At 44.7% G+C, this 17,398-nt stretch overlaps 1 protein-coding gene across 1 annotated transcript in view; it reads left to right on the top strand.

The window, feature by feature from the left end:
* Positions 1-7,033: 7,033 nt before the first annotated feature.
* The window catches only part of CACNA2D4 (calcium voltage-gated channel auxiliary subunit alpha2delta 4), a 169,428-nt gene continuing 159,063 nt past the window's right edge, over positions 7,034-17,398 (top strand). The window contains exons 1-2 of the mRNA XM_075941238.1: positions 7,034-7,197; positions 15,653-15,734. Coding sequence (XP_075797353.1) covers positions 7,064-7,197; positions 15,653-15,734 — 216 coding nt within the window. The 5' untranslated portion in view covers positions 7,034-7,063. The remainder of the gene's footprint in view (positions 7,198-15,652; positions 15,735-17,398) is intronic.

The raw sequence follows: 17,398 nt of genomic DNA, 5'->3' as shown, positions 1-17,398 counted from the left end.
GGCCCTGCCTCCATTGACCATAAAAACATGTTTTAATAGTGCAACTTCAGTTTTCTATAGCACCATCCAGCTACATCCATCAAACTGTTGTATAAACATTAGCGTATGTCACCTCACAATGTACCTGTGAGTTAGGGAAATATGACCCTGCCTGGCTTTCTAGTGAGAAACTGAGGCATGAAGAGACTAATATCCCATGAGAAAACAGAGAGGTCAAGGTCTCACAATCAGTCAATGGCAGAACCAGGATTAAACCCACATTTCCTGGACCTCATTTCTGGGCCTTAACCATCATCTCATGCTCCCATAATTGATACCATATTACAGCAACACCCAGCAAAGCCGTGGCTGCATTGGGGCTAAACTGCTATTTCAGACAGGGCTCGGGAATTTAAAACTCCCCTTAAGCACATCTCCCAAGCAGGGTCTCCTATCGGAATGGTACAAATACCTACAGGAGCCCACTCAAGCTCATACTCCATAGCTATCATTGGCACAGCTACACTGTTGCCAGCAGCTACTGTAATATGAATGCCAACTTTTCTAATGTGGGCCTTTTTTGAAATCAGGCCTTCTTCTTCAAGTAGTCCCCAACACTGTAGGTGTCGGCCTGCCAAGCCATTTGATCTGGCCGGTGGCCACTCGGCTGCCCTGCTACTCCCCCACACCCAGGTCAATTGAGACCTGGAAATCGGAGCGCGTGCTAAGTCTCCTCCCTCCAGGGGCATGCAGCACCAGAGAGAACTGCCAGATGTTCAAAAATGGCTAGCAGTTCTAGGCGCCATGTGCCCCTGGCACGACAGGGTGGGGGGGCAAGAGACTTTGTGCGCTCCCCCAATCAATGCCTGGGGGCAGGGGAGGAGAGCACAATCTCCTGCCCCCCACCAGAGGCTGGCTGTGGTGAGAGGAAACAGCCCCTTTCCACCCCCTTTGGGGGAGGTAGCTTGTAACCACTGCCAAAATTCATGAAGTGGTCCCCCTGGCAAAAATTATTGGCCATCCTTGCTCTAGAAAGAACATTTTTTTAATATACTTTGCTGGACTGATAAAGCACTATCATCAGGCAGGGTTTTGAAGAGTTACTGCCAAGGAGCTTTCACACCCGTATGTACATCTGATTAGCCCTGCTGTGAGATTGCACGAATGATAGAGACTTGATGATGATCTCAACAGCAATGCAATGTGTTAGCTGTGACCTACCCAAAGACTGTTTCCTCTGCTGGTAGTTCCCATCCTTCCCTTGGCAGGAAAATAGTCTCTCTGAAGGAGAATAAGCTAAAATGAAATACTTCAAATTATTATTCAAAGCCTGACTGTTTCATCTAAAACATCTTAGTAACCACAGGCAACACACTATTTTACATCCTCATTGACATTTGCAGATGTGGATACCCATAGATATAAAGCAAATTTGCCAGGTTTTAGATATAAAATGTTTACACGCATCCATATCTGCAAAAAGGAGCTGTAGAGAGCTGTGTCTGCAGCTGTGGATGTGGATGCCTGGGGATAAAAAGCAGATATCTGCGGATTTGCAGGGCTCTACACCCATTGGTGACTGCCAGTAGCAAAATCCCCAATTACTGGAAATGGGATACTTGTTGGGGAAGACCCTCAGGGTATGTCTACACTACAAAGAAGACCGAAGCTGACGCTGTCAGGGTACGTCTAAACTACATGGCTCCATCGATGGAGCCATGTAGATTTGTTTGTTTGTCGACATGAAAGCCCTTTATCGACCTCCCGGTAAACCTCATCCTATGAGGCATAACAGGGAGGTCGATAAAGGGCTTTCAGGTTGGTGTGGGAGTGTCCAGACTAACGCGCTGAGCCGACAAACAGCTGATCAGCTGTTTGTCAGCTCAACGCGGCAGCCATTTAAATTTAAATGAAGCCGCAATTATTTAAATCATGGCTTCATTTCCCTTTGCCAATCAGCCTAATCTATATGGCTCCATCGATGGAGCCATGTAGTTTAGACACACCCTCAGTCTTCCAGGGTTTGAATAAGTGGGTCTCATGAAGACACACTAATTTAAACTGAGAGGGAATCTCCACTCAATGCCAGTAGTCCTGCTTCCACAAGGAGTAAGGGAAGTCGAAGGCAGAGTGTTCTCCCTTTGACTTTCTGCTGTGTGGACAGCGCCAAAATTCAAGTTAAGGTACTTCAACTTCAGCTACACAATTAAGGTAGCTGAAGTTGTGTATCTTAATTCAACCTTATCCCATAGTATAGACATACCCTAAGTTACTGCAGAAAATTCTTTCCTGGGTGTTTGGCTGGTGGATGTAACCCACATGGCATTCAATTAGACCCTGAGCATATTCAGGTTTTGGAAAGAACTTTTCCAGAGGGTAAATTTGCAGAGATCCTGGTTTGATTGTTTGTTTTGGTTTGTTTGCCTAACTCTGCAGTGTGGGAGACAGGGCACTTATAGGTTTAAAGGAATGTAAATGATGAATTCTCTGTGACCTGAAGCTTTTAAATCATAATTTGATGACTTCATTAACAACCAGAGGTGAAGGGTCTGTTACAGGAATGAGCAGGCAAGGTTCTGTGGCCCATCTGACCTTAAAGTCTACGGGTATGTGTAGATTACATACCTCTGCCGACAGAGGCATGTAAATTAGACTACCCGACATAGTCAATGAAACGGGGATTTAAATATCCCCTGCTTCATTAAAATAAAAATGGCCGCCGCGCTGTGCTGGCTCAGCTGATTGTCAAGATGCGGATCAGTCGACAAGAAACTCCTTTGTCGACCACTCCCTTATGCCTCGTGAAATGAGGTTTACAGGAGCAGTCGACAAAGGTGGGTCTTGACTGCTGTGCTGTGCCGATGATCAGCTGAGCCGGCACAGTGCGGTGGCCATTTTTATTTTAATGACTCAGGGATATTTAAATCCCCTCTTCCTTGACTATGTCGGCAGAGGCATGTAGTCTAGACATACCCTATGAGTTTACAAAGAACAAACTTTGCCAGACTCAATTGCTTTTCTGATGAAACTATAATTACAGTGAATGAAGAGCAGTAGACACATCAGACCTGGGTTTTAATCAGACATTTGATTCTGTAGCTCGCAAGGGGCTACCTTACGATATGCCTGCTTCTGCCCTGAGCAGGGGGAAATGCAGAGTCCAATTGGCCCAAGGGATGTCTCAGAGAAACATGTTCTCCACATTCTCTTACATTCTGCTGTGTATGTATGGAGAGTAGGGGGTGCAGTGAGTTGCTTGGATTAGAATGGAGCAGATTGCTTCTTGCCTCCAACATGCCTTGCTGGAGAGGGGTCCAGAAAGAGAGGCCTGATCCCTGCTTCCTTCTGTCCCATATTTCTGTATCCTGTAGGAATGAGCAGTAGCACAGGGCAGGGCTGGGGTGAAAAGATCAAAACTTTGAAAAAATCTGGGAGGAAAATTGATGAATTTTTCTGGAACCTCTTCCAATGATTTAAACATCTCTAAAACTGGCTGAATTGTCCATATTTCGATGACCTTTTTTAAAAAAATCACAGAAAAAAAATGATTCTCCCCCAGCATGTCCTCACTCTTTTTGCAAGGAGCTCTAGTGCAGGAATCATTGGGTCTGTTCTTGTGTGTGGCACTCGTACAGCTGAGCAAAGAGGGGGACTCTTTTGTCCTCACTCCTGTATCCATGGGTAGCCACATATTTCTGGACCTAATTTAATCCAGGTTGATTTAGCTATCTGAAGGACTGAAACAAAAGATGATGAGAAGCAGCACTGGACCAAGTTGGGAGAGGATTCTGATGAGGATGATGATGGATGTTAGCTTCCGTTTTATTTAAAGCCTTCAGGAATTAGCAGCAAAAGAAAGCAATGGAAGGATAAATTGAAAACACCACTGAGATGTGACCAATAGTACAAAGGGACTTGGTGAAGGTTTAATTTGCTTAGGCTATGTCTACACAGCAGAGTCTATTCCGCATCTTTAAATGCACCTATTATTTTGAAATATATTTCAAAATAATGGGAGTGCTGGCATCCCTGTAATCCTCGTTCCACGAGGGGTAAGGAATTTGTTGGAATAGTGCTTTATTTCAAAATAACTTTGAAATAAGTTATGCAGTTTGCGTAAGATAAGGGTGCTGTGTAGACTCTGGGAACTCCTGACGCACAAAGAGACAACACCTAAACACAGACTCAAGGTGCAAATATGTGACATTGAATTCTGAACAACCAGTGGAAAACAATCTGAAGCAAATCTACAAAGTGGGCTGAGAGACCTGGGATATGGTAAGAGATCTAGCAGTGAGAGTGGACAGCAAATTAGAGAGAAGTCTGCAAAGCACCATGACAGCCAAAAATGCCAATGCGATTCTAAGCGGCACTCACAGAGACAGCACAGCAAGGAGCAGAGAAGGAATATCCCCTCTCAGTATAACTCTGGTATGACTGGAGTTGGAACGTATGAGGCACTGGGATACAGAGTTTGGATCTAGACACCTTATTATGAATAGAAAGATATTGGCAAATTAGAAGGTGGTGAGAGAAATTCAACAGTTATTACCAGAGGGCTGGAGTAACTGAGACATGAAGGAAGAGTATTAAAGGAGCTAAACATGCATTGTTTGGCTAAGCAAGTGCCATGGGGTAACATGATCATAATTTACATCTGAATGGAGAAATATGTAGTATTACAGTGGGATATAAATAAGAAGAATGGAAGGAAATTAAGGAAGGGAAAAGTTAGGATGAATATTAAGAAAACTTTCTTGAGTGTGAGCCATGCTTAGCCATGGGATCACCTCCCTAGTCAATCACTTGGCTTGGACCTTATGCTAGATTGTCTAGTATTGGAGTCTCTACTAGCTGTAGTCAGGTGATACCTGGCTAAGGAGAGCGACAAGGGGCAGTGCCTGCAGGGAGTGATTCTGTGTAGTGCAAAGCCACTTCCTCCCTGCCAGGCAGAGCTCATGGGCTGGATCCGACCCATAGCTTGCCTTGATCGGGCTCACGAGGCTCAGGGCTCCCCCCACCTCTGCTGCAGGGCAGGGCGACAGAGCCTCGTGGGCCTCTTCAAGGCAAACTGCAGGCTGGCCGTAGGCTATCCACCCCTGATGTATGGTATTTATTGCATTTTTTTACTTTGAAGGTACGGTATGTGATCTTCTGAGATTTAGTTTTTCTAAAATTAATAGATTCATAAATTTTTAATCAGAAGTGACCCACCTGACCATTTAGACTGACCTCCTGCATAATACATGACAAAAAACCTCACCCAATAATTCCTGCATCTTGCCCATAACTTGTGGTTGAGCTCTAGCATCTCTCTTAGATACACGTCTAATGCTGATTTAAAGATGTCAATTGATGGAGCAGCCACTAAATCCTCAAGTAAGTTATCACTGTTGTTAATTACCATCCCCTCTTAAAGTTTTCAGTAGCTCATCACATATTTTAACTTCTAATCCTTGCATAATCATTTTGTTTCTCTTCTCTGTATTTGCTCTAGTTTTTCCCAAATCCCACCTCACGTGTGGGAACCGAGTCTGCAAACAATATCACACCTGCTCTGTGTCTGGTATTTTACCGCCATCGTTTTGCAGATGATTCTCTCGGCATATACATTTGAGAAATACTTTGCTCTTCAGTGTGTGGCATTGCACATTATGCTCATAATGGTTATATTCAGGTTCCAGGTGTGACTAGTTTACGACAAGATAACAAATTATTAATAGAAGTCTAAATAAAAGCTCAGTTCACTGTTATGCAGTCTAACTGGTCAATAGATGGCTTCTAATGATCTTTTAATATTTTTACTGATGTGCTTATAGCCATCTATTGTTCCTGTCTAGGACATGATTATAATGTCAAGTAATCTTTTATTAATCCTTTAAAAATCATTTGTAAATTAAAGTGTGACTCTCGTGGCAGTATGTAATTTCCTATCTACTGTTATCATCTATTTACAACCGTAGGTCTCTCTGAACTCACTTGCCAGTCTCCAGATACAAATTAGAATGTGGCTATCTGGATAGTTTTTTCCCTGTACCTAGTTGTTGGACTTAATAATAAACACTCACATTCACAGATGGCAGATCAGATGAAGTGATTTTTTTCTTGAGCCCATTTTTGCTTCTTGTCCTTTTTTCTCCCTCATTTCACTTTTTGCCTAGATAATTTTTAGTTCTCTAATCTAGGGACAGTGTCTTAGATATAGTTGTATAGTGCCCAGTACAATGGGGTTCTGAGTATGCAAGCCTAATACAATAGGCAATAATAGTCATCCTTTAAATTAATCCCACAGTATAATTGAAATCAGCTTATGATCCAGTTGTCTAAATTTGCCTCTCATGTACACTTGTGCAGCCCTTTTGATTTCGCTTGGTATATTTAGTACTTCCTAGAAGATGAAGAAGGTGGCACATAAAAGTAAATCAATAGAAATGATCCCAAGCAGAGCAGACAGCATGTCAGGGGAATGTAGAAACTTCCTCTACATGCAGTGTTCAGTAGGGATCATAGGTCAGGAGGCTTTTTTTAGAAGAGGTGATGCTGTCCCTTTAAAATAAGCTCAGAGGGAGCTTGTTCTGATCTCTGATTGGAGGAGCTGAGGCCTGTCTTCAGAAATCAGAGTAATCCCGGGTGATTTTATCTCACTCCTCTTCCCTAAATCTGATGCTGTTGCTGCTTTGCATGGGGATTAAAGGGCTGGCAGTGGATTATGTAGATGCTGTTGCTGCAAACCTCCCTCAAGTCTCTTTGATTCCTGCAGAGGACCTAAGCTACACAGGACCCCCTGGTCACCTTGGCAACCATGGGGTGGCTTCTCCTGAGTTTTCCCTCTCAGTAACTACAGCTTATGTTTTGCAAACTTTTACCTGCAGCTGTGGGTGGGAGGCTGTGGGGTCCCACTGGAGCTTTCCCCCCTTTGGACAGAGACGGTGCAGGGAGATGGCACAGGGTGGCAGCAGCATGCAGGCTTAAGTGTCCCCAGGACTCTGCTCCCTGACCCCACTCCCCAGCAGGACGCCATGCTGGGGCCTGCCTGGACAATGCTGGGACCTCCGTAGAGTGGCAAGCGTGGCTGCGAATCTCTATGTCTATTCAACTGGTCCTGTTGCTGATGGGTTTTGCCTGGAGGATGGTGCCAGGAGCCATCCTGTGGCTTTTACTCTCACTCAGCGGCCTCCTGCCCTCCACCAAGTCCCAGACAAAGATACCACTGGAAACGTAAGTGTTTCCCCCATGCCTCATCTTCCTTCACCTGTATACTCCTCTGCTCTCTGAGACCCTCTGCCCATCGGTACTTCACTCTTCGGTGCCCCTCTTCCCCTCTGTCATTCATCATCTCTTTTCTCTTAGTATTCCTGTGTCCCATCCTGCAACCTGCATCAGTCCTTCCCCTTCAAGAGACACCTGCCTCCCCACCTTTCAGAGATGTCATTTGTCTAGGGGACCACAGAGCTTTAATTATTCTGAGATTCTTTTATTGGCATGAAATATTTCTTTGCCCTACAAGCAAAATCTCACTTCACCACCAATCCCAAGAAACCGTGGGAATCATTCCCATGGACCTGAGCTCACAGACAGGGAAAGTGTTGTTCTTAAAGTATACAGAAATGCCTAGTGCGCTGGGACTCAGAACACCTCCATTTAATTCTCAGCTCTGCCATGGGCCTGCTCACTGGCTGTGGGCGAGTCGAGTCCCATCCCATGCCTCAGTTTCCTCATCAGTAAATTGGGGGTCATGATACTGACCCCGTTTGTGTAGTGCTTTGATATCTGAAAATAAAAAGTACTCTGTAAGAGCTAGCCTTTATTTATTGTAGTCTCTAGACTATTAGATCCAAACTTTCTGTTGTAAGACTTAATGTTCCTAGTAAGTAAAACTCTGGTCATCTGAAGAAGTGGGCTGTGCCCACAAAAGCTTATGATTCCATCTGCATGTTTTGTTAGCATCTAAAGTGCTACCAGACCATTTGTTGTTTTTTAAGTTTATCCTGTACAGACTAACTCGGCTACCCCCTGAATATTCCTAGTACTTCTATATATTACTGGTACTATCCCCTTACACTGGCTCTTGTCGATATTATTCCAATGGCTTACACAGAAATTACTGGCTCTTGTCAATATTATTCCAGTGGCTTACACAGAAATTACTATTATGCACATACATATAGTATATGTAGGTACTATACCCGCACATACATATTTTAGTCTATGGAGGCATGCTGGTCACATCACCTCTCTGTGTTTTCTTTCCTTATTTGTAAAATGGGTATTATGACCCTAACCCTCCTAAATAAAATCCTGTGAAATCCGCAACTGAAAAGCCCGTTAAAAGTGCAAAGCCTCTATACTATTATTATACAGTGTGTGCGCTGTGTTTGTATACAAGTTATCATAGATGTATTTATAAATGGACTTTTCACACACAGGTTTTATGTGTGTGATGTACCTTTGTGCATGCGTGTGTTTATGCATGCACTCTAAGGGGAAGGAGAATGTGTGTATCTCTCCTCAGAGTCATGGATAGCTAGCAAGGGGCTTACTGACACTATTCTAGAAAAGGTCTCAGAGGGTAGTCGTGTTAATCTGTAACTTTAAAAACAATGAGCAGTCCCGTGTCACCTTGGAGAATAACACATTTATTAGGTCATAAGATTTCATGGGTAAAACCTACTTCATCCAATGAGTTAGAATAGAGAATCCACAGAATCCAGACTATATATAATAGCAAAAGCAGTTACCTGTCAATTGTAGGACCAGTGTTAATGACACTAATTGAGTCAGGCTGGATGTGTCCCGTTCATAGGTTTTGACATGTAAATGCAAATATCAAAGGCAGAGGAAATTGCCTTTGTAGTGGGTTAACCAGAAGCCCAAATTGATAGTGTTGAATTTGTCATTGATTCCAGTTCAGATGTCTCTCTCTGTAATTGGATGATAAAATTCCATTGTAGAAGAAAGGCTATCCTTAAATCTATCATTGAGGCTGTGTCTACACTGGGCCACTTATTCCGGAAAATCAGCCGCTTTTCCGGAATAAGCTGCAAGCTGTCTACACTGGCCCTTGAATTTCCGGAAAAGCAACGATGCTCTACTGTACAAAATCAGCCGCTATTCCAGAAAAATTATTCTGCTCCCGCTCGGGCATAAGTCCTTATTCCGGAACACTGTTCCGGAAAAGGGCCAGTGTAGACAGCCCAGAAGTCTTTTCCGGAAAAGCACGTCTACAAAGGGTTTTTCCGGAAAAGCAGCCTGCCAATGTAGACGCTCCTTTTCCGGGAAAACTGAAAATGGAATAGTATTCCGTTTTAAGCATTTCCGGAAATTCATGCCAGTGTAGACACAGCCTGAGTGTCCTAGGAGGTTTAAAATGTTTCCCTTTATGTTTATGTGTGTTACTATTCCTGATGTCTGATTTGTGTCCATTTATCCTTTGTCACAGAGACTGTCTGGTTTCACTGATATATCTATGGCAGAGGGGCAAACTGAGCCCCTAATGATGTGGCTTATGTGGTTAGGGCCTCTTATGGTGTTACTTAGGGTACATCTAGACCACATCTGTTTGTCAGAAAAAGCTATGCAAAATGTGCTCCACATTTTGCGTAGCTTTTTCTTATACTTTTGTTGGAAGAGGCTTTTCTGACATTTGTCGCATCTAGACGGGGCCAAATGTTGGAAAAAACCCTCTTTAAAAGCCCCCTTCCTCCTTGTAGAACGAGGAATACAGGGGCTTCCGAAAAAGCGTGTTTGCTCTTCCGCAAATAAAAAAGCAGAAGAGCAAATGCGTTCCCTGGATGTGGCGGAGTATTTTCGGGATACCAGAGGTATCCCAAAACCTCCCCTCCCTCCCCCGCAGTCTAGCCATACCCTTATATAGATACGTGGCCAGAATGGGAAATGGGGTTTGTTGCAGGGGTAGGTTCCTGGGTGAGGGTATCTGTGGTGTTGTGTGTGGCTGCTGCTAAGTATTTGCTTAAGGTTGGGGGGCTGTCTGTAGGCAAGGATTGGCCTGTCTCCCAAGGTCTGAGAGAGTGAGAGATCATTTTGCAGGAAAGTTGTAGATTGTCAATGATGCGCTGGAGGGATTTAAGCTCAGGGCAGTAGGTGATGACCAGTGGTGTTCTGTTATTTTCCATGTTGGGCCAGTCTTGAAGTAGGTGTCTTCTGGTTAGTGGTCTGACTCTGTCAGTCTGTTTCCTCACTTCCCTAGGTTTTAAGTTTTAAGAACGCCCGATAATGATCTTGTTGGTGAGTCCAGCATTGGCGACAAATCTTTCTGTGGCAAGATGCCATGATTCTAACTATCTGAATATATAGAGTTAATAATGTTGGACCTTGGTAAGCTGATCTAAGCAACTTAACTACTTTAAGGTTAAAAATATATTGGTAACAGTGTGTGTAGATTTTTTTTTTATGCTGCAGTTTGTCTGAAAGAGAAGAGATTTGGATATTTCTGCATTATTAAGAGAGCTTGGCTCATTGAAGAGAGAACACACTGACCAGCAAGTGTGTCTCAGGTTGCTGTTTGGAGGGCTGGCAACTCTGCTTCTCCTTCAGTGGCTGAAAGAAATGCCATTGGGCTAGAGAAACAGTTACAGAAACTAACCTATTCAAGAAAGTGTACATTTCTTCCTGAGAGCAAGAGGAGCGTTTTGATTTCAAACACCTCAAGTTTGAAATAGAATTTCAAATAGACACACAAAGTTTCCATCAGTGGAATCTTTCATGTATTTACCAAGACATTCACTGATAACCACTCTTGGGGGTTTAACCCTGGGCATCTCATGAAACTTTGAGATGCACTTTATCCTGCCTGTGCCATTAAATCTCCTTCCAGCTTTCAGCAGTGTTGGTTATTGGGGTTTTGGAGATGTATGCAGAGGTCATAGAGAAGCACTTCTCGCCACCTTTTTGCCTTCCTAAACCAGTGGTTTTCAAACTTTATTTCTCATGACCCAGTAGAAAAAAAATATTGAGGCCTGTGACCCAACATAATGTGTCTAGATTGTGGTCTCCAGTTGCGGGGCTGAGGATGAGAGCTTTGGGATGTAGGAAGAGACTCTGGCTTTGACGGGGGTCAGAGCTGGGGCAGGAGGGACTTTCCTTGAGCAACGCCCAGCCAGCAGTACAGCACTGGGGTTAAAGCAAGTATCCTGCCTCTCCTGGCACAGCAGGCCATGCGGGGCCCCAGAAGCCAGCAGCAGGTTCCCAGCCAATGGGAGTGCAAAGCTAGTGCTCAGGGCAGGGACAGTGCACAGAGCCCCTGTGCACATTCCCCCACACAGCTGGCCCTGCTGCCAGCTGCTTCTGGGGTTCAGTACAGTCTGTGGTGGCCAGGACATACAGCTAGCCTCTCATAGCACCTCCACCAGTCACCTGATCACCCTGCAGCTATGAGACCCAATGCCTGACATTCCCCAGCCCAGTACTGGGTCACGAGCTGTGGTTTGAAAACCACTGCCCTAAACCTCTACTTCTGTGAAATCTTTTTTTGCTTCGTTGTGAATCTGCCTTTGATTTTATACCAACCTGTGCATCTTATTATGTGATTCTATTGATGAGGTAGCCCAAGGGCCAGCTCTACAAATTCAGCCCAAAAGAACCTTGCAAGGAAATAAGCTGTTCATTCGCCTGCGTGCACGTGACATAGAAACAAATTGGCATGTCATACTTTGAGACTGATTAGAATATAAACAGCTTGATGCCTCCAGCTGTAAATTTTGCATGCACAGAAATATCTTTTTTAGCCTTGAAACTGTTCATGTGAAAAAGACTTTGAAAGAGAAGTCAGCTGAGCCTTGTGGATTTCTATGGCACCTAAGCTATTCATCATGAGTGGCACAAGCTCTTCCTCTCTGATGTTTTCTAGTGCTCAATACCTTTGAAAGGATTACAGGCCGGCATTCTGCAGCCCAGTCCTTTCCCAAGGCAGTTGCTTATAACTCACAGTGCCTCACTACCAAGCAAACACCAGCACAGTTTTGCACAACTAATAACAAATTCCTGTAAAAGAAATAAACTCAAGACTAAAAGGAAATTCTCCCTGCAGCAAAACCATACTGAGGGCAAATTCATCCCTGAAGTTTTAACTCCACTCAGAGGCGTAGCGAGGGTGTTATGCGCCTGGGGGCAAAGACAAAATTTGCACGCCTTCCCCCCTCGTGGCCGCCGTGCGGTGGGGCCCCAAACCTGGCGCACAGCTGAGCCCGACCCTGGGAGGAGTGGGGGAGCTTGTACCGCTTCTTCTCCTGCCCCTTCCAGTTTGCGGCTGTGCCCCTGCACACACTAACCTGCCGTCAGAGATGGAGGAGGGTCAGGCTGCGGGCAGAGAGGTGGGCAGGAGGCTCCAGTCAGTGGCGGCCAGTGGAGGAGTAGCAGGCAAGCCAAGGGATGACAGGGGGAATGGAGGGGGATTAAATTGGCGCCCCCCCCAGCACCATGCTGGGGGCAACTCCCCACCCCAATTCCCCCGCGCTACACCACTGACTGATGAATTTGCCACATTGACTGAAATACAGAGGAACCTCTCTGAAATGAATATTCAATAGGAGAATCAACTAGCCAGTGGCACCAAATAAGAAGTCAATAAAAAGGCACCTGATAGATTAATAGATCCATTACATGACGACATTCTGTGTGCCCAGAACCAAAATATTTTAATGCACCTAGTCCTCCAGCAGCCCCCATATCCTTGACCTACGTGAAAAATAATTTTCCACTGGCTTTCTCAGTGCCCTTCTTAGGTCCCCATTTATTTATGGCCTCCATTTGCCTCCAGGAGCCCCTCTTTTACATTGCGCTTTTCCGTCTCTATATGCCGTCAGTGGCCTGACCCATGTCTCTCTTTTAATTGTCCCTAATGTGTTTTCTCATGCATTCCCATGGCTCTTCTCTTCTTTCTGGCCTTCTATTTGTCACCCTGTAGTGCTCCATTTCTGACCTTGTGACTCCCCCTTTCTGTTCCCAGGCTTCCGCCTAACTCCCTGGCCAGCACTGTCCTTCTCTTTGTATGCAAGACATGAGACCCAAGGTGTATCCTCTCCAGTGCCACAAGTGCTACATGAAAGTAGCTTCGAGAAAGCCAGCAGAGAGGCAGCCAGCAGGTTTAGGGAGGCAGCTGTTGAGTGGTCAATAGAGACCAGCTGTGCTCTGAACACTGCTGTGCTACAACAGCCAGCCCATTACCACAGTCTCAGGGTATTGGCTGGGAATCTGCAGCTGTATTTCCAACCTTCAAATATCATGGGACTGGCTTAAAAATATCACACTTTTTTTTTCCAAATAATAATATTGAGTTATTTTCTTATGTTTACCAGTGATGGCTCTTTTAGGGTTCACATTTTCAATCTTTTCTCTCGCAACCATGAAACATTCGAGTCTTCTCTTTTCAGTGGAAGCTCTGAGATGCTCATGCAAGCATATGATTCCAGAGCCATGTCTTTTAGAAAACAAAACAACAAATATCACATGACTTGATACAATCAAGAGAGCTGGCATCACAGCTTGCTTGGGATGGTTGGGTAACCTCCCAGAAACCCTTTGTATGGATTTTCTATCACCATCATGTGGGTGGGTGAGCAGCTTTTGTGACTGTTGGTAAATTTGCATGCCAGCGGTAAATGGCTTTGTAGAGACAAGTTGTGAAATGAGCTCTTCAGGGGGCTGTGCGTTAAATATTGAGATGAGAGTAATCAGATCTGATGCTGATCAGGGTATAAGCTAATCACCACAAGGGTCTGGAAGGGATTCCTCCCCATCTCCATGCATTGCACAAAAGGCCAAAATCTTTTTTCTTTCTCTGACCAGAACCAGATTACTGGGCTTGTCAGAACCAGGGTCTGAGCTGGGGAAATAAATCCGGTCTTCATTGTAAATTCAAATATCCTGTATTGCTTTCAGTGTATATAAAAACAAGATGCAGAAACCAATAAACTGACCATAAAAGCCAGAAATACTGAGTTGCTTCTATTAACTCAGTAGCAGCAGGATTGCACCCAGGCTTTGTCTACACCAATGTTTCTTAAACTGTGTTCCGCAGCACGAGGCAGTTGGAGGTGTGCCGTGAAGAACAACAGAGTTCAAAATGGCCACCCTTAAAGAGGCAGGCAACTTTTGCTTTTGCTTTTTTTTTTTCTTTTTGGCTCAATAACTTTCCCCCGCCCCTTCCCCCCCCCCCCCCCCCGCCCCTTCCCCCTTGGTGTTCCTTAGAAAAAAAAAGTTGTTTGGTATTCCTTTGTCTTAAAAAGTTTAAGAAACACTGATCTACACTGCCTCTCTCTTGCAGAAAAACAAATGCAAATGAAGGTAAGCATGGAATATCTCCGCCCTTCATTTGCATAATTAATGAGGCTCTGTTTTTTTGCGCAAGAGGCTTTTGTGCAAAAAGGAACCGTCTACACAGCTCCTTTTTGTGCAAAAAACCCCTCTTGCACAAGAGCCGTTCTTCCATATTTTTTTCAGGAAGAACGGCTCTTGCACAAGAGGGGAGTTTTGCGCAAAAAGGAGCCATGTAGACAGCTTCTTGCACAAAAAGCTTCTTGCACAAAAATGGAGCCTCATTAATTATGCAAATGAAGCATGGTGATATTCCATGCTTAGCTTCATTTGCCTTTGTTTTTCTGTAAGAGAGGGGCAGTGTAGACATAACCCCAGTGATTAAAAACTGGGAGTCTCAGTTCCTGATTTACCATGCCATTGCTCTAGTTGTTTTATGCTGGCATAATGCCATTGATTTTGATTGCATTGTATTGGCATTGCAAAAAAAAGAAGCAGGCCCTCTAGGTTTAAAGTTTTCCTAGAACTGGGAGGAATCCCACTGAAAAGTATAGATAAGAATCTGTACTGCAGAAGTAACTGGCCTGTTCGGATAAGTGGAGACAATCATGTACTCTATAAAGAAGAAGATGCCTCCTAAATGAACCGCTGTGAAAGGAACTGAGTGTAGGTGGAACATCCTAACATGATTCACCTTACAGATTTCTAATTATGTATTCTGACTATTACAGCAGCCAATTATGCTAATTTGGGGAGGAAGCAATATCTTTATGCTCAGACTGCCTGTCACCACCCTTATGAGCTCTGCGTGTATTGCTTTAGTCTATTCTTTATAGGACGGCATGCATGTGCGTGGTGCTTGACAGAGAGATAAGATGTAACACAGATTCTGCTCCCAAGATTCATCCATGCCAGTCCAACATACCTTCACTGAAAGCCATTGCATGCCTCTGGCTTCACACTGGAATAATTGAGATAATAGCCTGGTTCTTTGTCGTTGCCCCAAAGAGTGCATGATCTAAGGGCCAAATCCCAAGATCCCCTTACCCTGTTTATAACTCCAATTTTACTTGGTCTTTATTCAACCAAACTCCTGTCAGAGTCAATAGTGACTGAGTAAGAACCCCAAAAGCTGACACCATAAACAAACAGACTCATGGAAATGGAAGAGCAGAGTGGGCCATGGAGATGATGGTTTCCTGCTACTGTTGTGTGTCTCACCAGCCGTTCACAAAGATAACACGTTATCACTGTTTCTACGGTGTCGTCATACAGGTGCTTGATAATTTGCATGCATAGGGAGACCAAGGAAGTGATATGGGCCTGCATGACTGTTGCCCTTTCATGCAGCTTATCTACCTCAAGTGCTAACACTGTTGGTTTTCCTCTTTTTCCTCTTTAGGGTGAAGTCCTGGGCAGACGCCTTTGGTGGAGAGATGTATTCCATCATGACAAAGTATTCAGGCTCTCTCCTCTTACAGAAGGTAGGCCATACCTGCAAGGAGCTGCTTTTCGATTTCCATCTTCTGTGTGTGTGTGTCTCTCTGTCTCTCTCGCTCCCCCCTTTACCCTTGCCCCCTCCTGGGGATCCATTGTAGAGGGGCAACACCAGGAACTCTTCACTAACTTTCAAGACCATCTGGATTCATTTCTCAGTTCTTGTCCTCTAATCTCCAGGTGGACTTCGCCCCTCAGTCACTAGCCACATCTGACACAGAATTGCCCCCCTGGCTTTTCGTACTGTCCAGGGGCATTGTTCATCTTTCCCCTCTGACCTCGTATCCACCCACTTCCCTTCTTCTAATGACCATCTCCACTCATCTCTCTTTTTAACGCCAAACCCACTTACTCCCCCACCTGTTCACTTTACTCCAATGTTGCCTTCCTCTTTGTTCCCTGGGCCTTCCCAACTGGGGCTGTCTTGTTTATTTGTACTTTCTCATCTGTCTTCCTCCCACACTTCCACTGAGTCACTTCCCTCTCTTTAAATCTTGCTATAAAATCTGTTTTTCCACTTTGGTTTTGGAATGGTTGTTGCGATGCCAGTTCTGAAAGCAGCTGTGTACACCCTTTAGAGTCGCACACCCCGGCTTGCCCATCATGCACAGTCCTTTGCTTTATAAGCCTGCAACTTCAGCACGGGAATAGCAGCCTCCACACCCTACACTTCTTGAAATGCCAGCTGCTAAGAACACACTGACTGGCAACCACTGGCATAGGCATCTCCTGTGACTTCAATGAGTATGGCCTGTTTGCACAAGTGGAGGATTTAGCCCATTATATTTGATTTGCTTGGTCCATGAGCTTACATAGGAAATGCTAGAAACGGAACGTGCACAGCAAAAATCTGCCTCTAGTTTTCACTACAATTAATTGGTTATGAACCTGCTAGTCATCTGAAATAACGAGCTTGCTTTGGTCAGGCCAGCTCCTTTTTTGTTTTACATGATCCTTGGAGTGATAGAGTTCTGATTTCAGAAGGCTAATTTGAAGTATGCATGTGAGAGTCTGCATGGGAAGTAGTATATTTTATATGGAACAGGCCATTGCAAGAGCTGGATGGTTAGAGCCTTGCAAATCCATGGATATCCACTTTATATCCACGGGTATTCGCAGCCGCAGATGTAGATGCAGCTCGTTTTGGTGGACGCAGATTCAAATATTGTGTCCGTGAAGTGTTCGAGATATGGTGGTAGTGGGGGGGGAGGGATGTCCATCGAAACTGCAGGGAGACAGAGCTCTCACCAGAACCCTGGAAGAGAGGCAATTCTAAGAAAGAATCACCCCCATTCTTCATGTATTCTCACCCATTGTTACTGTGCATGCAGTTGGGCAGGCTTTAGTATGGAGAGTGGGGAGCACTAGGCCTACCTGCTGATCACTGCCATTCCCCCTGGCTCCCATTGGATCAGTTCAAATCATCCTTCTGCGAAAATCAGCCTCTTCCCACATGGCAACACACTCTGCTGTAGGGGTGGCCAACCCATTTAACAAAGAGAGCCGAAACAGCGGTGGAAAAAAAGCAAAGAGCCGCACCAGAATTGTCAAGCAAAAAAAAAAGAGAAGGCTGCCCTTTTAAGAAACAAGTTTAGGCTTTTTGGCCATATCAGGCGCCTGTCGACGGCCGCCATCTTGGGCTCCATTTTGA

This window comes from Pelodiscus sinensis, chromosome 1 (assembly GCF_049634645.1).
Source record: "Pelodiscus sinensis isolate JC-2024 chromosome 1, ASM4963464v1, whole genome shotgun sequence".
Taxonomy (NCBI): domain Eukaryota; kingdom Metazoa; phylum Chordata; order Testudines; family Trionychidae; genus Pelodiscus; species Pelodiscus sinensis.
This window is presented reverse-complemented; position numbering and strand designations above follow the sequence as displayed.